The sequence below is a fragment of the Gorilla gorilla genome, chromosome 13 (assembly GCF_029281585.2).
Source record: "Gorilla gorilla gorilla isolate KB3781 chromosome 13, NHGRI_mGorGor1-v2.1_pri, whole genome shotgun sequence".
Classification (NCBI taxonomy): Eukaryota; Metazoa; Chordata; class Mammalia; order Primates; family Hominidae; genus Gorilla; species Gorilla gorilla.
In genome coordinates this window covers 92,733,246-92,755,770 of record NC_073237.2, presented here as the reverse complement: position 1 = coordinate 92,755,770, position 22,525 = coordinate 92,733,246, and the positions used below count along the sequence as shown (strand labels likewise).

General features: G+C 43.5%; 1 protein-coding gene across 2 annotated transcripts in view; it reads left to right on the top strand.

Annotated features, from left to right (window-relative positions):
* The first annotated feature begins 2,024 nt into the window (after positions 1-2,024).
* HSD17B3 (hydroxysteroid 17-beta dehydrogenase 3) overlaps positions 2,025-22,525 on the top strand; it is a 71,266-nt gene continuing 50,765 nt past the window's right edge. The window contains exons 1-2 of one of the 2 annotated variants that reach the window (XM_004048304.5): positions 2,025-2,329; positions 5,776-5,822. In XM_004048304.5, coding sequence (XP_004048352.4) covers positions 2,176-2,329; positions 5,776-5,822 — 201 coding nt within the window. In that variant the 5' untranslated portion in view covers positions 2,025-2,175. The remainder of the gene's footprint in view (positions 2,330-5,775; positions 5,823-22,525) is intronic. The other variant, XM_019033153.4, reaches the window with a different exon arrangement.

Below are 22,525 nucleotides of genomic sequence, written 5' to 3'. Positions count from 1 at the left end.
AAATCATAAGAAGAAAAGCCTCAGTTTTGCAAAAAAGAAAAGGAACTTTTAGAAATGAAGTTAAGGTCATTAAAATAAAAACCACAATGGGCTGATTTAACAATGATCAGACACACCTGAAGAGATAATCAATGACCATGAAGGACAGAGTGAGCAGGTTGAATTTCTGACTAATCAGAGTCCTGAAACCATCTCTAAATACAGAGAAGGGAAAGACCAAAAACCACATAGAAAAACGGGCAGGAGAGAGAAAATTCACAAAGAAAACAGTGAAAATAGCCCTTAGGCTTAAGAAAATCTCTCCAACCTGGCTGATAAGATAATTTAAACTTAAAACAACATTGGATGCTACTTCTTACCCACTGGGTGGCAAAAGTCCCAAAGCTTGACAACATGCTTTACTGCTAAGGCAGTGGGAAAACGAACACGCTTACGCGTTGTTGGCGTGAATGCAAAATGAAGGCAAATCCGACAATATCTAGCATAAAGACGTATGAATCTATGTTCTGGCCAGCAATTCTGCTTCTAGGGTGAGTGCAAGGCTGTTGATTGCAGCACAGAGTGAGCTGAGAGTGAGCACAGGCAGAAATGAGAGAAGGCCAAGGACTGATCCTGTGGCCTCTGCATGGATGACTTCAGTATCCTGGCTGCCCTTGCTTCAGTTGTCACACCCACCCTCCATCCCACCCCCAGAAGGACATTTTCCCTCAGCATCCAGTGGCCTTTTAAAAGCATAATTCAGAGTATAGAACTCTGTTTCCTAAATCTGTGCAATGGCTTCTGGTTGCTCTGAAAGTCCACACTCACCCGTAGGGCATGGCTCCTCCCTCCTGCTCTGGCCTTTTCCTCCCTTGCTCTCTGTGGCCAGTCCCTCTGCTGTGTTGTCCTAGTTTTTTTTTTTGAGATGGAGTCTTGCTCTGTCGCCCAGACTGGAGGGCAGTGGCACAATCTCAGCTCACTGCAACTTCCGCCTCCCAGGTTCAAGCGATTCTCCTGCCTCAGCCTCCGAAGTAGCTAAGATTACAGGCATGCTCCACCACACCCAGCTAATTATTGTATTTTTAGTAGGTCTCAATCTCCTGACCTTGTGATCTGCCTGCCTCGGCCTCCCAAAGTGCTGGGATTACAGGCATGAGCCACCACGCCTGGCCTGTCCTAGTTCTTATTCCTCAAATACATGGATTTTTCTCACTTCAGGCATTGTACTAGCCGTTCCATTAGCCTGGAGGGGGAAACTCATCTTTGCAGAGGTGGCTCCTTTTCATTCAAATTTCAACTAAAAATGACACCTCTTCATGGAATTCCTTCCTGAACACCCTCTCTGAAGCATTCCCTGAGTAGCTACCCAAACACATCATTCAATAGTGCTTTTTTCATAGCACTGATGTTATCTTTTTTTTTTTTTTGAGACAGAATCTCACTCTGTCACCCAGGCTGGAGTGCAATGGCATGATCTTGGCTCACTGCAACCTCCGCCTCCCAAGTTCAAGTGATTCTCCTGCCTCAGCCTCCCAAGTAGCTGGGATTACATGTGCACACGACCAGGCCTGGCTAATTTTTGTATTTTAAGTAGAGATGAGGTTTCACCATGTTGGCCAGGCTGGTCTTGAACTCTTGACTTCATGTGACCTGCCTGCCTCAGCTTCCCAAAATATTGGGATTATGGGCGTGAGCCACTGCCCCGTCTGATGTTATCTTATTTATCTGCTCATCATCTGTCCCCGCTACCAGAATCTAAGCTCCAAACCAGAGAGACCCTCTGTGGTCACTATTATCTTCCTAATGCCTTCAAGAGGGGACTCCACTTGGTAGGCAGTCAATACATAGTGCTAAATATATGAATAATTGCCTTGGATTCTGCATCCTTTTTAAGTTTCCCAAATTCAGGGAGAGAACTATGGGCTGCCATTTTATATTTGTCCAGGCTTTGTTTTTTCCCCTTTATGTCCACCTTTTACTTTTTCACCAGCTCCTCCACAGTAACAAAAGCCTTATTCATAAGGCCTGTGAATCAGAGGATTATGTAAAGAAGTTACTTTAATCTAGATGCCCCTGACTTGATGGAACACGTCCAGTGACTCCTGGAAGAAGATCTGGAGGTCTCCAGAGCAGCGTGGTCCCAGGAGGCATGCACAGAGGGCCACGGCCAGGGCTGAAAGTCTGTTCAGTGCAGCCATGGGGGACGTCCTGGAACAGTTCTTCATCCTCACAGGGCTGCTGGTGTGCCTGGCCTGCTTGGCGAAGTGCGTGAGATTCTCCAGATGTATTTTACTGAACTACTGGAAAGTTTTGCCAAAGTCTTTCTTGCGGTCAATGGGACAGTGGGCAGGTAAGGGAGTGTTCCATCTCATGTTTTTTTGCTGCTGTTGTTCCTGCTTATTACTATTATTATTATTTTTGAGACAGACACTTGCTCTGTTGCCCAGGCTGGAGTGCAATGGCGCGATCTCGGCTCACTGCAACCTCCGCTTCCCGGGTTTAAGCAATTCTCCTGCCTCAGCCTCCCAAGTAGCTGGGATTATAGGCGCCTGTCACCACACCTGGCTAATGGTTTTTTTTTTTTTTTTGAGACAGAGTCTCACTCTGTTGCCCAGGCTGGAGTGCAGTAGTGCGATCTCTGCTCACTGCAACCTCTGCCTCCTGGGTTCAAGCAATTCTCCTGCCTCGGCCTCCCAAGTAGCTGGGATTACAGGCACACACTACTACGGCTGGCTAATTTTTTGTATTTTAGTAGAGACAGGGTTCCCCCATGTTGGCCAGGCTGGTCTCGAACTCCTGACCTCATGATTTGCCCACTTTAGCCTCTCAAAGTGCTGAGATTACAGGTGTGAGCCACGGCACCCAGCCAACGTTTTGTATTTTTAGTAGAGACAGGGTTTCACCCTGTTTGCCAGGCTGGTCTCAAACTCTTGACCTCGTGATTCACCCGACTCGGCCTCCCCAACTGCTGGGATGACAGGCGTGAGCCACCGCACCCAGCTCCTGCTTATTATTATTTATGTCTCAAAAGGGATATTGCATTTTTTCTCTTTGAGAGCAAAGAAGTAATTCCTTTGGGTAATTTTAATTGGAGAGATTAGAAAAGTGTGAGTGAAATTAGAATGGTCTGCAACACAAGCTGTAGGGCATTAGGGGAACACTAGGGCAGAAGGCTACCCAGCCCTTGCTAAGCACTTATCCTCTCAACCCCATTAGATGAGGTTTCTTCTTTTGGGAGTTTCCTGCTAATACAAATAATAAATAATGCAGAAATTTCTGCATCCTCATCTCTAGATTTACAAAAAGCCCAGGGTGCTTTCACTTTACTAAAAGGTGTTTCCAAATTTTGAAATCTAAATAATTTTAACTCATTGTATTAAAAAAAGGATCCAAGTGTTTTTAAGAAATGAAGGTGTTACAAAATCAAGGCAACGCATAACTCTATGGAGCCATGTTTTCAGGATGGTATGGAATGGAATCTGGGTCTGGCTGGTGTCAATTAAATGCTGCCTCCCCATGGGATTTATCTACTGGAACGCCCATGCAGAACTTCAGCCCTATGACTGAAGTTAAGGTGAAGAGCATGAGGCCATGGTTTCAGCATCTCCTTGAATATCTGAAATGCTAAGGTCTTTGCAGGGCCTTATATTTCAAATTTGGACACACACACACACACAAAAAGAATCCAATGACAAAAATGATTAAGTGACTTTAGAGATATTATCTAGGCAAAATAGGAAAGATTCTAATATCCTTATAGGGCTGCCAGATAAAATACAGGATACCCAGTTAAATTTAAATTTCAGAAAAAAAGGAATACTTTTTTAGTATAACTCACATATGGCATGAGACATATATTAAACAATTCATAATTTACCTTAATTTCAAATTTAAGTGAGCATTCTGTATCCTTATTTACTAAACCTGGCAACCTTAAAAACTTAGCAATGGAAATTAAAAAAATTACCATGTGAGAAATTGTTTGGGATGACAAATGGATTTTTGACTTCTGCGTCTTATATTTGCTGTGTGCGTGTGCGTGTGCGTGTGCGCGTGTGTGTGTGTCCTCTTGGGGTATTATGCTGTCAGGAGTGAACTTGCTTGAACTTGCTCAGCAGCTTGACCTGCGTGTTCTGGATTTAAATACCCCACTCCACACAGATTCAGATGCCCACGTGTGGGTGGACGTAGCACTCTGCACAGCTGCTGTCGTTTGTGTAGGGAAAGCCCTTCTAAAAACCTACATTCTAAAAGAGGTTCAAATGGGGACAGAGACTAAGAGCATTTGGTGACTCAAAGGAAAAACATGATCTTAACCTGTTTTTATGAGTCAAGATGGATAGAGTTACCTCTAGCAGGAGTAAAATATGTTTGGGCAGAGGCAGATATCAGGCAGATAATATATTTCAAGTAGGGGACAAAAAAGAAACCCAAGAACTAGAGGCTAAATTTTTAATTCCTCAGATAGAGTACCCTGAGCTCTGTGCTGGATTTCTTAATTCTTTTCTTAGTGTCTGTTCATAGACTCAGGGCCCCAAAGTCAGACAGCCTGGGTTCAAATCCTTGTGTCATCATTTTTAGCAGTGTGACCTTAATCAAGTTACGAACTTTTTCCCCTTGGCTTCCTCATTTATAAACTAAGGATAATGATGGTCCCTGCATTTTAGGTTTGTTTTGAACATTAAATGAGATGATGCATCTAAAACACTAGAAGCAGTACATGGCAAGAAGTAAGTGTGTGACCGTTATCCGTCGTTATTATTGATGGTATCATCTTGCCTGTAGTGCAGGCCCTGTATTGGGTGAAGTGAAGATTCCCCATAGGGAGGGGAAGGTAAGGCCCAAGATGCCCTGAGCATAGTTCCTCCACCCAGAGCTGCAGACGGTGTGCACGGAGCCTCTTAGAAGTTCCTAAACGAACAGACACATCATTAGTAATTATTAAAGCCAGTGTGGTCCGTGAGGCTTGTACAGCTTGGCCTGCACTCACTCTCAAGTGAGCTAAATGTACCTTTTGTTCACACTTTTTGAAAGCATGCCCTTTAATTGTTGTTGCAAGGGTAAATTGTAAGTTTTACCATATACCGAATTGTAGTGAATTTTGAAATTGTGACGTTCTCACGAATGAAGCATATACTAGAGCTCAATCATTAAATATGTCTGTAATGTTGATATGAAAGGACTAGCAGACCTATTTGACTGTTGTATATTAACAGATAGTTCTATTGAGTACAAATTCTTCAGGTTTCTTCATTTCACTGCATTTTCTTTTTGCATTTTGGTATTTTCCTCTTTGCTAAATTCCCTACCTTCCATAGGCCTTTAATTGCTGCTGTGGGGTGGGGGTGAGAAGTGGGCAGAGCTCCACTTTTAGGAGGAACCTTGAAATGTCCTTACAATGACAGATGGGTGCCTGGGCAGAGAGATAATGGGGAACACCGCCTGCCCTTGTTGGGTGAAGGCTCACAATATCTGCATCCTCATGGGGCCTGCAGGAAATGTTCCCTGGCTGCGGATCTGTTTCATTTTGGAACATGTTTTCCACAGTCTCGCCAATCCCTCCAAAACACCAACTAACCAACCAACCAACCAACCAACCAACCCACCCACCAACCAAACAATCCTTTCACCTGAATGTTTAGTGAGGGGCTTCAAGGGCGTGGGCTGGAGAGCAAAGGGATGAACCTTTGGAGTACTGACTGTCCTGGAGACTAGGCTTGCGAGAAAACGTGGCCAGTGAGAAAGAGAAGTTTAAAGATGAATTCTGTCTTTTAAAAGCATTCTTGCTTTTCACAGTGATCACTGGAGCAGGCGATGGAATTGGGAAAGCGTACTCGTTCGAGGTAAGCTATCTTCCTGGGGACTTTCTCCTCCCTTGTATTGAAAAATCACAGTCCTGAGACATCCACCCCAACACTAGATTTTTGAATATAAAAGCAGTATGCATTCATTTAAAGGAGAAAATATACTCTGTGGAAAAGGAAACAAAGATAATAATCTCACTCCCTGGATCTCTTTTTTTAAACACAATGATATTCAAAGGTGACAGTACCTTGCCTTAGGGATTGTTTTGGGAATTTGTGGGGCATTGGTATTTTCTAGTGTAATTGTGCCATATCAGCTTATATACTTTAATTTTTTCAAAACATTATAAACTACTTTCCTTTTATTTATTATTTACATTAAGCTAGGGCATATATTGATTTTTTAAAAGTCACTTGCTTAGGCAAAACATATTATCAGTGACTTTCATTTCAAGGACATTAATGGCATTATAACATATTCTATAAAAAGAAGGTCTAATAGAACTGAGAGTCACTAAATACAATTAGTATTTTTGAGTATTTGCTTCCACGCTTATTTCTCTGTAGATAGATAGATTGATAATTATACTTTAAAAAATGCATTTATAACATATGTGGTTTTATATGTTATTATAATTATAAATTTCACATTTTTATTAATGAAACATTGTTTCCTGGAATTCCTATGTATTTTATTTCTTCCTTATGCCTATTACACTGATGTCTAGAACCATGTCAAATACAATAGAAGAATAGAAAGAATTCTAGAAACTGTAAGAGGAAGGCTGTTTAAAAATCAATAATACCAGCTGGGCACGGTGGCTCACTCCTGTAATCCCAGCACTTTGGGAGGCCGAGGCAGGTGGATCACCTGAGGTTAGGAGTTTGAGACCAGCCTGGCCAACATGGTGAAACCTCATCTCTACTTAAAATACAAATTAGCAGGGCGTGTTGGCAGGTGCCTGTAATGCCAGCTACTTGGGAGGCTGAGGCAGGAGAATCTCTTGAACCTGGGAGGCAGAGGTTGCAGTGAGCTGAGATCGCACCATTGCACGCCAGCCTGGGCAACAGAGCAAGACTTTGTCTCCAAAAAAAAAAAAAAAAAGAAATCAATAACACCTTAAAAATATAATGAAAAGCTTTTCCATTTGCAATAGAAAAATAAGTAACCCTAGAAATACAGTTAACATAAAATTTGTAGGTCTTTTTCAAGAAAACTGTACAATTTCATTGAGAAATATAAGAGATATTCCAAATAAGAGAAAAAAATACCACATTCTTGAAGAGAAAGATATTTGAAACCTAACAGTTTCTCCTAAATTTATCTCAAATCCCAGATTATACATACCATTATTTTTTAAATGTTACATTAGTTGTGAGCATTTTCTTATGTCAAAACTGTGGGTTTTTTTTTTTTTGAGACAGGGTCTTGCTCTGTTGCCCAAGCTGGAATGCAGTGGTACAAACACTGCTTACTGCAGCCTTGACCTCCTGGGCTCAAGCAATCCTCCCACCTCAGCCTCCCGAAGCAATGTGTCCTCCTGGAACTACAGGCTCATGTATTTTTTGTAGAGACAGGGTTTCACTGTTCCTCTGTTGTCCAGGCTGGTCTTGAACTCCTGAGCTCAAGTTATCTGCCTGCTTTGGCCTCCCATAGTGGTGGGATTACAGGCGTGAGCCACTGCAGCCTGCCGAAAACCCTGATTTTTAAATGGCAACATAATATTCCATCAAATGGATGGTCCATAATTTAACCATTCTCTTGGTAAAAATTTTAGTTTTTTTTCTGAAATTTTCTTCATTTTATATAAAATTAGGAGTAAATACAGAAACTTTTCTGCTTATATCCAATTATTTTGGGAGATATTTTCCTTGAGGTGGTCTTGCTGGGTTAGAGGTTGTGAATATACATAAGGTTCCAGTGCTTTCCACTATGTTATAGTAATTACACCCATTTCTGAGACAGATGTGGTCTTCATCAGCTTGAGCTGCAGAATGAATTCCATAAGCTGAGTGGCCTAAGCAAGCATGTATTTCTTATGGTTCTGGAGGCTGGGAAGTCCAAGAGTGAGGTGCCAGCAGACCTGATGTCTGGCAAGGGCTCTCTTCTTGGTTTGCAGACAATTGTCTTCTTGATGTAGCTTCACACGGCAGAGAGCAGAGAGAGGGGAAGCAAGCTCTCTGATGTTTCTTCTTCTTTTACTTTTTGGAGACAGGGTCTTGCTCTGTTGCTCAGGCTGGAGTGCAGTGGTGCAAACAGCTCACTGCAGCCTCAACCTCCTGGGCTCAAGTGATACTCCCACTCAGCCTCCTGAGTATCAGGGACTACGGGCGTGTGCCATCACGCCTGGCTAATTTTTAAATTTTTTGTACTGACAGGGTTTCACCATGTTGCCCAGGCTGGTCTTCAACTCCTGGGCTCAAGTGATCTGCCTGGCTCGGCCTCCCAAAGTACTGGGATTACAGACATGAGCCACCATGCCTGGCCTGGTGTTTCTTCCCATAAGGACATTAATCTCATCCTGAAGGCCCCACTCTCATGACCTGATTACCTCCTGAAAGCCTTACCTCCAAGTGTCATCTCATTGGGGGTTAGGATTTCAGCATATGAATTTTGGGGGGCCACAAAACATTCGGTTCATATGAAAAATGCATTCAACTACAGTACAGTACCTATGCCTTTTCTTGTCCCAGACGGCTTGCATCATAACAAAGCCATCTTATGTGAAACAGCAGTGCAAGGCATCTGGGATGCACTTCCTAGAAACTTGGCGGATGTTAACAAACCTCAAGCATGTCAGTTAAAAAAGCTCCTCGTGGGCCGGGCGCAGTGGCTCACGCCTGTAATCCCAGCACTTTGGGAGGCCGAGGAGGGTGGATCACCTGAGGTCAGGAGTTTCAGACCAGCCTGGCCAACATAGTGAAACTCCATCTCTACTTACAATACAAAAATTAGCTGGGTGTGGTGGCGGGTGCTTGTAATCCCAGCTACTTGGGAGGCTGAGGCAGGAGAATTGCTTGAACCCAGGAGGTGGAGGTTGCAGTGAGCTGAGATTGTGCCATTGCACTCCAGCCTGGGGGACAAGAGTGAGACTTCGTCTGAAAAAAAAAAAAAACAAACCAAAAACAAACCAAAAAACTCCTTGTGGCCCGGTGTGGTGGCTCACGCCTGTAATCCCAAGACTTTGGGAGGCCGAGGTGGGCAGATCATGAGGTCAGGAGTTCCAGCCCAGCCTGACCAACGTAGTGAAACCCCGTCTCTACTAAAAATACAAAAATTAGCTGGGCATGGTGGCGCTTACCTGTAATCCCAGCTACTCAGGAGGCTGAGGCAGGAGAATCGCTTGAACCCAGGAGGTGAAGGTTGCAGTGGGCCGAGATTGCGCCACTGCATACCAGCCTGGCGACAGAGCGAGACATCATCTCAAAAAAAAAAAAAAAAAAAAAAAAAAAGCTCCTCGTGTCTGACTCCCGTCCTTCATCTGCTGCTGATGATTTTTTGACACTGACCCTTCTATCTCAACTCTGTTTATTTTTAAGATAAGGAGTTCTTTGCTTTTATTCTAATTCATGCATAGCAACTTACTGGTGAACAGGAGTGGCTGACACTCAGTAGATGAGTGGTCATATTTGAGTGTTGAAGTTGGAGAGACCACCCAGCGGTCACTTTTCAAAACAATGTGTCTTCCATTCCCCCAAATCAGAAGGAAAATGTTTCTAGCTATTTGCATTAAAACTATATAACCTTTTATATAACAATTTCTCACCCTGGACCAGGTTTTGGAAAGACCTAATATGTCAACCAAAAGGTTCTTCACCCTACCTCTAAGTTCCCTGGATTGCCAAGCAATTCTTCACGATTCTCCAGAATCTTTTCTCAAGTTCATGCTGACCTGACCTTTCTGTGGTCCCTTGCTATCACAAGACTCAGACACTCTTCTTTCTGCTTAGGGGAGACCCCATGTGGAAGCTGTCCTTAGCCATTCATTTCTTTATTGTTTCACAAAGCAATGGCCCTGGGGGTCAGGAGCTGTGGGTTCCAGTCTTCACCATGATGCTGTCTGGAGATTTTGGACAAGTTACACATCCATTCTGTGCTTCTGGGTCTTTGCCAACTTTGTGTTCTGTCCTTGATGAATTCTTGCTTTGTACTTCTCCTTGTGGACTTTTTTCCTCTTTGCCTTTTTATTTAATTTTTTTTTTTTGTAGAGATGAGGTCTCACTTTGTTGCCAGGCTGTTCTCAAATTCCTAAGCTTAAGCAATCCTCTTGCCTTGGCCTCCCAAAGTGCTGGCATTATAGGTGTGAGCCACTGTGCCCAGCCTCTTTATGTTCTTTACTGAGGCTGTGTTAAACAATTTTCTGGGCTCCCAACCTCTCCTTCATGTAGGCTTTTCTCCCTTCCAGAGATCCTGTTCTCTCCCTGCTAACTGCTGCTCCAAGGAGTGCGGCTGAGCCTGAGATGCTGTGGACTGTAATGGGTAAAAGCCTGAGGTTGGGAATTGATCAGATGTGTGTCAAAGCCTCCCTCCAAGGCTTACTGGCTGAATTTCCACATCAGTGAGCTGGAAGTGATAACAGTCTCACCTAGGTTTTTGTAAGGGTTAAATAGGATGAGACAGGCAAAATGGTTTGCTCAGAGTAAGCTTTCCAAGGTTAGGTTTTGTTCTCATTGGATATTTAAACTGTGATTCCTTTCACATATACGGCTTTTTTTATTTTTTGAGAATGTATTAGTCATGGTTCTCGAGAGAAACAGAATCAATAGGGTGTGTGTCACGCACACACACACATACACAGACACACAGACACACAGACACATAGAGACAGCTGGGAGTGGGGGCGGGGGAGGAAGGGAGAGAAAGAGAGTGGGGAGGAAGGGAGAGGGAAGGAGACAGAGAGAGAAGAGTGGGAGAGGAAGGGAGGGAGAGGAGAGAAAGGTTGATTTATTTGAAGGAATTGACACACATGGTTATGGAGGCTGGTGTGTCCCAAATCTGCAGTGTAGGCTGGCAGGTTGGAGACCCAAGAAGAGGCAAAGCTGCAGTTCAAGTCCACAGGCCATCTATCAGGTGACAGAATTCCCTGTTCCTCCAGGAAGGTCAATCTTGTTTTCTTAAGGCCCTCAGCTGACGAGACAAGGCCCACCCTCCTTATGGAGTGTAATATGCTTTACTCAAAGTCTACTAATTTAGATGTTAATCTCATATAAAGATAGCTTTACAGAAACATAATAATGTTTGACTGAGTAGCTGGGTATCATGACCTAGTCAAGTTGACACACAATGTTCACCACCACAGAGAAGAAGAATATCTTGTATTTACCAGTATTTTCTCTTCCTGTTGCTCTTTCTTTCTTCCCAGCGTCCCAAGATTCCTTTTTAAGTCACTTTATTTCTGTTTATAGAATTTCCTTTAGCTATTATTTTAGGGTTGGTCTGCAGGCAACAAATTATCTTAGTTTTTCTTCATTCGAGAATGGCTTCATTTCCCCTTCATTCCTAAAAGGTAGTTTTGCTAGATACAGGATTTGCAGTTGACAGTCCTTTTCTTTCAGCACTTGAAAAATACTGTGGCACTTCCTTCTGGCCTCTGTGGCTTCTGATGAGAAATCTGATATTATTTGAATTGCTTTTCCCCAATAAACAGGGGAGTGTTTCTCTCTTGGCTTTCAAAATTTTTTCTTTGTCTTTATTTTTCAAAAGTGTAAATACAATGATTCTTGGCATGGATTTCTTTGGTTTTACCCGTTTGGGGTTTACTCAGCCTCTTGAATCTGTAGGTTTACATCTTTTCACAAATTTGGGCCCGGCGCGGTGGCTCCTGCCTGTAATCCCAGCATTTTGGGAGGCTGAGGCGGATGGATCACCTGAGGTCAGGAGTTCAAGACCACCCTGGCCAACACGGTGAAACCCTGTCTCTACGGAAAATACAAAAATTAGCTGGGCATGATGGTGGGTGCCTGTAATCCCAGCTACTTGGGAGGCTGAGGCAGAACTGCTTGAATCCAGGAGGCAAAGATTGTGCCATTGCACTCCAGCTTAGGTGACAAGAGTGAGACTCCATCTCAAAAAATAAATAAATAAATAAATAAATAAAAACAAATTTCAAAAACTTTCATCCATTATTTATTCAAATACTTTTTCAGCCCTGCCCTCTTCTCTCCTTGTAACACTCCAATGGACATGAATATTAGACCTTTTTATAGTTCAATGGGCCCTTGAGATTCTGTTCAATTTTTTCAGTGTATTTTTTCTCTGTTGCTTATATTGGGTAATTTCTTTTTTTTTAATCTTCAAGTTCATTGATTCTTTTCTTAGTCCCACTCTTTCTGCTACTGAGCCCATCCATCAAGGTTTTAACTTTAGTGATTATATTTTTCAGTTCAAGTATTTTCATGTGGTTCTTCCTTACATCTTCTATTTCTTTGCAGAGATTTTTCTATTTTTGCCATTTGTTTTGTGTGTTTATAATGGTTTATTGAACTTTTTTTTTTCTTTTTTTGAGATGGAGTCTCACTCTGTCACCTAGGCTGGAGTGCAATGGTGCGATCTTGGTTCACTGCAACCTCTGCCTCCCGGGTTCAAGTGATTCTCCTGCCTCAGCCTCCCAAGTAGCTGGGATTACAGGTGCCCACCACCACGCCCAGCTAATTTTTGTATTTTTAATGGAGACGGGGTTTCACCTTGTTGGCCAGGCTGGTCTCAAACTCCTGATCTCAAGTGATCCGCTTGCTGTGGCATCCCAAAGTGCTGGGATTACAGGCATGAGCCACATCACCCAGCCTACTGAAGCATTTTTATGCTCCAAACCTTGTCAGATAATTCTAATGTCTGTGTCATCTCTATGTTGGCATCTGTTGTTAGTATTTTCTCATTCAGATTAAGATCTTGGTTCTTTGAATGATGGGTGGCTTTTGGTTGAATCCTCGACATTTTGGTTTTATGTTATGGGACTCTGGATCCTATTTAAATCTTTGGTTTATATTGGTCCATACTGACATTGCTGTGGGAGGGAGAGGAGGGGGAACTGACTAGTTTCTACCAGATGGAGTGGGGGCTCAATTCTCCACTTGTGGAGAGCTGTCTACTTCTTACTGTTGGGTGGGGGTGGGGTTCTGGCTTCTTCCTGGGCCTCTGCTGATACCACTGTGGCTGGGAGGGGCAGAAACACCTCTTTACTGCTCTCCACAAGGCCTCCGATGACACTTGGGAGAGGTAGCCTCGTTCCACTGGGCAGTGGTGAAAGTCCTGGCTCTCCATGAGGCCTCCTCTGTTATCATCCCTGGCAAAGGAAGAGGACAAAGAGGGGAAGAGGTGCCTTGTTACTGCCAGGTGAGGGTGGAATTCAGATCTCCACAGACATTCGTGGGGATGGTGGCAGCTGCGATGAAAGTCCCAGGATCCTTGCTACAGAGCCTCACCGGCGTGGAAGACCCAGCTCCCCACCCAGCCTTTACTGGCAGGGGTGTGGGTGGGGTGATAGTTTTTCCCAAGGTGTTTGCTTGGAGTACACAGTTGCTGTCTAAATGTTTTCTGTCTCACTAGACATCCCCTTTTCTGGTCCTCTAGTTAGAGAGGGCAGGCTTTTGTTGAGACTTTTTTTTTTGAGACAGAGTTTCGTTCTTTTGCCCGGTCTCACTCTGTCACACAAGCTGGAGTGCAGTGGCGCAATCTCGGCTTACTGCAAACTTTGCCTTCTGGTTTCAAGTGATTCTCCTGCCTCAGCCTCCTGAGTAGCTGGGATTACAGACACCCGCCACCATGCCTGGCTAATTTTTGTATTTTTAGTAGAGATGGGGTTTCACCATGTTGGCCAGGCTGGTCTCAAACTCCTGACCTCAGGTGATCCACCTGCCTTGGCATCCGAAAGTGCTGGGATTACAGGTGTGAGCCACTGTGCCCAGCGAGACTTTTTAATAACTGCATCTGTTGGCATTTCTGAACTGCCAGTTTCTCCAGCAATGTCTGGGATATGTGAAAAAAAAAAAAAAAAGCCCAAGAAATACCACAGTGCCCTTCCTCGGGTTCCGAGGCCCCTAAATGAACCTCTTCTCACATCTGGAGTCTTCTTCTGTTTGTTTTATGTATTTTGTCCAGGTTTTTTTGGATGGACTTAATGGTGGGAATAGGGAAAGCACTTCTCCTCCGCCCTTCCAGAAGCTTATTCTTCACTGCATTTAACCGAATCTGCATTTACATTTAGAATGGCAGGAGAGGCTTTGCTTGCTGTTAAAAGAATTTCAAGCATTACTTGAGGCAGGTGGGAAAAAATTGTGGAGAGGGATGGGCCTGGGGTGGAGGGAGGAAGAGAGTGGGCCCACTGTTCCACACCTCTGAAGCCACTGCTCACCCTATTTTTCACACCATTTCCACTCCTGTAGCACCTGAATTCAAGCCCTTTCTTTTATTCTTGGCCACACAGAGGAAGCCCTGTTTTTCCTGGCATTCCCACTACCCGCTGCAGATTAGCAGCTACAAGCACCTTCCTTGACCCAGGCCCCAACATACAGGAGAAGGAAAACAAGGCCCATTCATCCCACGGCAGCCGTTCTGCGTCAGGATGGGGCCCCGGCAGTGAATTCTGGGAAAGGGAGGCTTTTGCAGCTTAACTTTCTGAAAAGGGGGTGGCAAAACCTGTGTATGGAGCCTGTCAGTCTGGACATTCTGGAAATAAGATTGAGTCCTGTTCAAGCAGACAAAGGGAACAATGTCAGCCCAGACAACCAAGTGTTCTCGGGCGCCCCCCTCTTGGCCCAGACCAGTTCACATGGAACCTCTAAAAGGCCTGTGGCTCTTGAGAGAAACAAGCCCATCAGGCAAAGAGCATCCTTTGTGCTGAAAATGCAAATGGCCTTTCATTTATTGGGCAAACTCCTCTTCAGGAGGCTGATGAAGTGAATTGGGAGACAAAGGTGCTTAATTCTTTAGCCATCCTGTTGATGGATTCCAAGACTCAAAAATGGAGGCTAGAGGTGGGGGTAGGGAATTTTCCATGGAGAGAACAAGAGAGAAGACTTGGGGATGTCATTGGCAGGGGTCATTCTTGAAATAGGACTGTCCTTGGTTTAGTGTTTTTTTTAAAATGAAAAAACATTTTTAATGGACTTTATTTTTTAGAGCAATTATAGGTTCACAGAAAAATTGAGCAGATGGTATAGAGGTTTCCCATAAGCCTTCTGTCCCAACACATGCAGTCTCCCCCATTACCCACTTCCATATACACACACATACACACACACACACACACACCAGGAAATCAACTGTTTAAAGAAACAATTGATGCAGCATCTAGTGACTGCTTATCTTTTTTTTTTCTGTTTTTGTTTTTTTTTAGAGATAGGGTCTTGCTCTGTCATCCAGGCTGGAGTGCAGTGGTGGGATCACGGCTCATTGCATTCTTGACCTCCTGGGCTCAAGTGACCCTCTCACCTCAGCCTCCTGAGCAGCTGGGACTACAGGCTGTGCCACCATGCTCGGCTAATTTTTTAATTTTTTTTTTTTTTGAGACGGAGTCTTGCTCAGTTGCCCAGGCTGGAGTGCAGTGGCGCGATTTCGGCTCATTGCGAGCTTCGCCTCCCAGGTTCATGCCATTCTGCCTCAGCCTCCTGAGTAGCTGGAACTACAGGCGCCCACCACCACGCCTGGCTAATTTTTTTTGTATTTTTATTAGAGACGGGGTTTCAACATGTTAGCCAGGATGGTCTCGATCTCCTGACCTTGTGATCCTGTGGCCTGGGCCTCCTAAAGTGCTGGGATTACACGCATGAGCCACCGAGCCTGGCCTAATTTTTTAATTTTAATTTTTGTAGAGATGGTGGTGGTGGTGGGGGTGTCTTGCTGTGTTGCCTGGGTTGGTCTTGAACTCCTGGCCTCAAGTGATCCTCCTGCCTTGGCCTCCCAAGGCTCTAGGATTGCAGAAATGAGCCATCTCACTTGGCCTAATTGCTCGTCTTTTTAATGGAGTGAAACCTCACTGTGGAGATTGCAGGTTGGGGGGAACTTGTGACAATACCTTTGTGGTGTTAACACCTTCTCTCCAGAGTCATGGCTGAAAATCACCTGTGAGAGTGAATATAATTGACTTTTTAAAACTTCAGCATTGATGGTGTCATATACATGTGGGTCAGTTTTTTAATCTTGAACAGCTTTTTGAGATATAATTTATATACCATAAAATTCACCCAAGTGTACACTTCAGTAATTTTTAGGAAATTAACCGAGTTGTTTATCATCACCACCATCCGGTTTTGGAACATTTCCATCACTCGAGTAAGATCAGGTACACCTGGTTGCTATTAATCCTGCATTCCTATCCCTAGCCCTAGGCTGCCACTGATCTTTTCTAGACATTTCATATGAAGGTCACCATACAACATGCCGTTCTCCGTGACTGTTTTCTTCCACTTAGCATATTGTTTTGGAGGTTCATCCATATTGTAGCGTGTGTCAATAGCTCTTTAATTTTTACTGCAGAATAATATTCCATTGTATGAATATACTCCATTTTGTTTATTCATTTTCCAGTTGACAACTGTTGGAGTTGCTTCCATTTTTTTTTTTTGGCTATTATGAATAATGCTGCTGTGAATATTGACACTTCAGTTTTTGTGTGGACACTTTTCTCTTTCCTTTGGGTAGATTGCCTAGCAGTGGAGTCTCTGGGTTGCAAGGTAAAGTTGTCTTTTTAAAAAATTTTATTTATTTATTTATTTATTTATTTAGAGACGGAGTCTCGCTCTGTTGCCCAGGCTGGAGTGCAGTGGTGTGATCTCAGCTCACTGCAACCTCTGCCTCCCGGGTTCAAGTGATTCTCCTGCCTCAGCCTCCCTGGTAGCTGGGACTACAGGCGTGTGCCACCACGCCCGGCTAATTTTTTGTATTTTTAGTAGAGATGGGGTTTCACTGTGTTAGCCAGGATGGTCTTGATCTCCTGACCTCGTGATCCGCCTGCCTCGGCCTCCCAAAGTGCTGGGATTACAGGCGTGAGCCACCATGCCCGGCCAGTAAAGTTATCATTAAGGTCGGCTGGCGGCAGTCACATTTCTGCAGCAGTTGGGTAGCAGCTGGAGCACCCTTGTCTGCTCCACACAGTGGCTGTGTGTGTCGGTGTGTTCGGTCTCACCTGCCTGCCCCTGTGGGTCCAGTCTCTGCCTGGGAGGCTGACCTGCACCACTGGGCTCCCTTGGCCTCTGGTTTCAGCTGGGTTGGCCAGTGGGGAACACTGGCAACAGGTAGGAGGGAGAGTAAAGCGGGAGACTGTGCTGTCTCCCTGGTTGTGGAGGGCAGCTTGTGTCTTCTGCTGAAGGTCGCCACCCCTGTTGGGTGGACATCTCTACACAGTTCTTTCTCCAACACTTTCAGGCCCCTGGTTGTTACAGGAAAGGGGTCCTGATCCAGACCCCAAGAGAGTGTTCTCGGACCTCATCAAAGAAAGAATTCAGGGCAAGTCCATAAAGTGAAAGCAAGATTATTACGAAAGTAAAGGAATAAAAGAAGGGCTACTCCATAGACAGAGCAGCCCTGAGGGCTGCTGGTTGCCCACTTTTATGGTTATTTCTTGATGATATGCTAAACAAGGGGTGGATTATTCATGCCTCCCTTTTTTAGACCATATAAGGTAACTTTCTGATTTTGCCATAGCATCTGTAAACTGATATGGTGCTGGTGGGCGTGTAGCAGTGAGGACGACCAGAGGTCACTGTCATCCTGCCATCTTGTTTTGTTTTTTTTTTGTTTTTTTTTTTTTTTGAGACAGGGTCTCCCTCTGTGGCCCAGGCTGGAGTGCAGTGGCACAATCTTGGCTCACTGCAGCCTCTGCCTCCTGCGTTCAAGCAATTTTCCTGCCTCAGCCTCCTGAGTAGCTGGGATTACAGGCATGTGCCACCATGCATGGCTAAATTTTTGTATTTTTAGCAGAGATGGGGTTTCACCATATTGGCCGGGTTGGTATTGAACTCCTGACCTCAAGTGATCCACCTGTCTCGGCCTCCCAATGTGCTAGGATCACAGGCGTGGGCCACTATGCCCAGCCAGTTATGGTGGGTGGGTGGGTGTTAGCTGGCTTCTTCACTGCAACCTGTGTTTTTTTCCTTTGAGACAGAGTCTCACTCTGTCACCTAGGCTAGAGCGCAGTGGTGTGATCTTGGCTCACTGCAACCTCCGCCTCCCGGGTTAAAGTGATTCTCCTGCCTCAGCCTCCTGAGTAGCTGGAATTACAGGCACCCACTAGCACACCTGGCTAATTTTTGTAGTTTTAGTAGAGATGGAGTTTTGCCATGTTGGCCAGGCTGGTCTTGAACTCCTGACCTCAGGTGATCTGCCTGCCTTGGCCTCCCAAAGTGCTGGGATTACAGGCATGAGCCACTGCACCTGGCCCCAACCTGTTTTATCAGCAAGGTCTTTATGACCTATATCTTGGGTTAACCTCCTATCTCACCTTGTGACTTAGAATGCCTTAACCACCTGGGAATGCAGCCAAGTAAGTCTCAGCCTCATTTTACTCAGCTCCTACTTAAGATGGAGTAGCTCTGGTTCAAACGCCTCTGACATTTTTCCCCTCCCTTTCATAAGAGAACCCTTAATCCTAAAGGTTGCAGAGGGATGAAAATCCATCTTCTGTAACTTCTTCAGGCTGAATAGGGGCAATGATATTCCTGCTTAACTATTAGGGTCTCTTGTATTCAGAGTAGAGAGGAGCTCAGTGAGAAGGCATCAATATTGTGAGGGTCATTCATAACTCCAAGTTCCAACAAAAGGTGGTGTCTGGAAGATTAGTAAATGTCCAATTTAAGAAAACGGTGAGCAAACTTGTCTTGCATTCCTACACAAAGAGTACAACTGCAATATATTCCACAACAGCAAAGCAAAATAAGTAGAATTATCCCAAGTAAACTAAATTAGAAGGCTTTCCATGAAGTGAGAAACTGTTGGAACCAAGCTGATATGGGGTTGCTAGCTGATTCCAATGTGCCCAGAATTAGAAGACTGATTCAGATTTTTATATTACCCATTCCTCTTATTTATTCTGAACAGCAGTCAGAGATCACTGGTTGGTTCACTGGAATAAACAGGGTTAGTCTAAATTGCAGAAACAAACTTAAAAACAGCTGATGAGACTAGAATTTGATACATGTGTACCACAGTTCTTGAAACATAATATTTCTCTCTCCATTTTCCCATTTTTAGTAAAGACAAATCATGGTAAGACTGATTTGCTTCATTATACTTGGCCTGATTATTTGTATAAAGTACAGCAAGAATAATTATTTTTCACATTAGCTTTTTTTAAAAATTGGCTTCAGCTGGGGGCAGTGGCTCACGCCTGTAATCCCAACACTTAGGGAGGCTGAGGCAGGCAGATCACTTGAGATGAGGAGTTCAAGACCAGCCTGGCCAACATGGTGAAACCCCATCTCTACTAAAAATACAAAAATTAGCCAGGCGTGGTAGTGGGTGCTTGTAATCCCAGCTACTCGGGAGGCTGAGGCAGGAAAATTGCTTGAACTGAGGAGGTAGAGGTTGCAGTGAGCTGAGATAGCGCCACTGCACTCCAGCCTGGTCGACAGAGCAAGACTCCATTTCAAAAAAAAAAAAATTGGCTTTGATGAAACTCTGTTCCATAGAAGGAATCTTGATAAGACTTTTTAGAGCTGAACCCTGTCATGGGTTTGTACCCTCAAATACCTATGAGTTGAGTAAATTCCTCCCGTCTTGGGGGTCCCAAGATAACTTGGGGCTTCTGGACCTGTTAGAAAGTGACATTCTTTACTTACTATGGGTCAGAAACCTTGTACTGGCACTGCGTAGGCAAGGTATGAGGCCAGTTTCTCAACGGACTCTTACTGGCTTTACAAGTCAAGTATGATTCCTTAAACGAAAGCACACCATTCCAGTTAAAGCCTTGGTAAAATAACCAGTTTCTCTAATTGTGTCCATTTGCAAAAGAAAACAGATTCTTTTTGCACTTATGCAAATAGCTATATTGTCATTAAATTAAGAATACTTGCAACTACTTTTCAAATTCTGGAGAAATCAGGTAGAGAGAAACAAATGTGCTCCAAATTTTGTTCACAGTAGTATACTTTACTCAATTGTTAAAAGCTTTAAATAGCTCAAAAGAAAAGTTTTCTTGACTCTGAAAAACAAAACAAAACAGTAACATTTTAAGCAAAAAGTTTAAAAAGATTACTTTAGTCTTTTTTTTTTTTTGAGATGGAGTCTCACTTTGTCACCCAGGCTGGAGTGCAGTGGCATGATCTCAGCTCACTGCAACCTCCCAGGTTCAAGCAATTCTCCTGCCTCAGCCTCCTGAGTAGCTGGGACTACAGGCACCTGCCACCATGCTCAGCTAATTTTTTTTGTGTTTTTAGTAGAGATGGGGTTTCACCATATTGGCCAGGCTGGTCTGGAATTTCTTGTGATCCACCTGCCTTGGACTCCTAAAGTGCTGGGATTAACAGGCAGGAGCCACTGCACCAGCCACTTTAGACTTTTACTGGTTCAGTCAATTCAGGTTAACTGCTGTTCTGCTTGATATTCATGAACATTTCAGCTCTTCACGAGAGTCCTGAAAGTTTTTTCCTCTATTCTAATGTCACAATTTCCAAAGTTATCAGAAACCTGCATTTAAGAGCACTTGTTAGAGCTCTATAACTAGTTATAAACCATCTTCCAAAGAGGACCAAAACAAGACAACAATTTTTTTTGTGGATGACAAAAAGTTTTAGGACAGCCACAGTAAAAAACATGATTGACAAAGGAAATTTGGTTACCTTTGTGGCATACAATGATTTTATGTAACAATTATAGTTATTAATTAACATACAGTAAGTCATATCAGAATTATAGGAATTTCCCATTATTTTGGAACACAGAAAGCCACACACTAATTTATATTTGACAGTGCTGCCTGTATGATTTTTATACCAAATAAGCCAAATGTCACTTTTGCATTAGTGCATTATTGATGTCAGACTCAATTCTTAATAAAACCTTATAGACAAATATATTTAATCTTCATCAGTTTGACCATAAGGTAAGATTTTCATAAACCTTATATATCCCTTTACAATTTTTGTTAAAGAGCAGATTATAAGCAGGTTTTTGCTTTAAGAGAAATGGCTGGGCGCAGTGGCTCATGCCTGTAGTCCCAGCACTTTGGGAGATTGAGGCAGGTGGATCACCTGAGGTCAGGAGTTTGAGACCAGCCTGACCAACATGGAGAAACCCCATCTCTACTAAAAGTACAAAATTAGCTGGGTATGGTGGTGGATGCCTGTAATCCCAGCTACTCAGGAGGCTGGGGCAGGAGGATCGCTTGAACCCAGGAGGCAGAGGTTGCAGTGAGCTGAAATTGCACCACTGCACTCTAGCCTGGGCAAAAAGAGTGAAACTCCATCTCTAAAAAAAAAAAAAAAAAAGAAAGAAACCTGTTGTGCTTTTATTCCAATGTTGAGTTTACAGAAAAACTGAATAATACTTCTCTTATTTTAGCCAATATGTTTACACACAGAATTTCTTTTACAATATTAATTTTTTTTTCACAAACCTTCCAAAATTTCCTTAAACCTTTAACAATCTTTTAACCTTTTAATCCAGGCAGAGATATCCACATTCCCATGACTTCTTATTATCTTTTACCAAAAACACATTCTGCTTTCCTTACATGCCTTACAGGTAGAACTGTTTCTTCAGTAGTCTTAATTACACACTACAATGTTAACCCTTAGCAACTTTTACTTTTGGTGAAAAACCTGGTTAGGAAGCAATTTTAATCATGTGCCAAGTGTGGAGCCTAGCTCAGGACACACCAGGCAGAAGTGCAGATGAGGGCTGACTCCAGCATAGCCAGGGGGTGTGGCTAACTCCACATGTCCCTGGCCTTATCTAGAACTAATGCTCCAAAGTAGGTAAATTGAACAATTTTTAAAAGTCAAATAAGCAGTTTATGACCTTAAAGCATTAAGTAAACTTAATATTTGACCTATTTAACTTTAGACCAAATGTCTTTATTTTACCAATATTTTTAAAACTATCTTTATTTCTCAAAGATTACTTAAGTCACATGAACTAAAAGGCATTATACTTTTTACTTTTCTCATAAAATATTTGATTTAAGCGCTTATTATTTTTAAATCAATCAAAGCTCTTTTATATCACATACACAACATATATAAATACACAGACAGAGAATAAAGGACTCATCCCTAAGACAGGAATCAAACCTTGAACCCAGGCCACCATTCTGAAAAGAGAAAGCACGGCCATATGGTTACAAGGTCAAGCTCCCAAGGACATGACTGACCAGTTTGCTGGGCCATCTTGAAAAGCGGGCTTACAGGTGTCCTATGCCCATGTTCTATCCTAAGTTACCCCTCTTTGTGGCAGAACAATATAGAAAGACACACAAAGCACACCAAATTTGCTGCAGCTTACGACTAGCCTCACAAATCCTTTTTCCCATTAATCAAAACTTTGCAGAGGAGACAAGCAGTGATTTTTACCATTTAACCAGTCTGCAGAGAGACAGAGGGAGACAGAAAGGAAAGCATTGCCTGAGGCAGGGTGGGGGAGGCGAGACGCTCACGGAGCCCAGAGAAAAACCCACCCATCGCAGCAACGCTGAAAAGTTCAGGCGGCTGCTTGTCAGTAGTGAAGGGATCTTTTCCTGCAGTCTCATCAGCTCTTAAGTTCCCCCTTTTAGGGAGGAAAAAGTTCCCCATGTACCACAATGCTGTACATG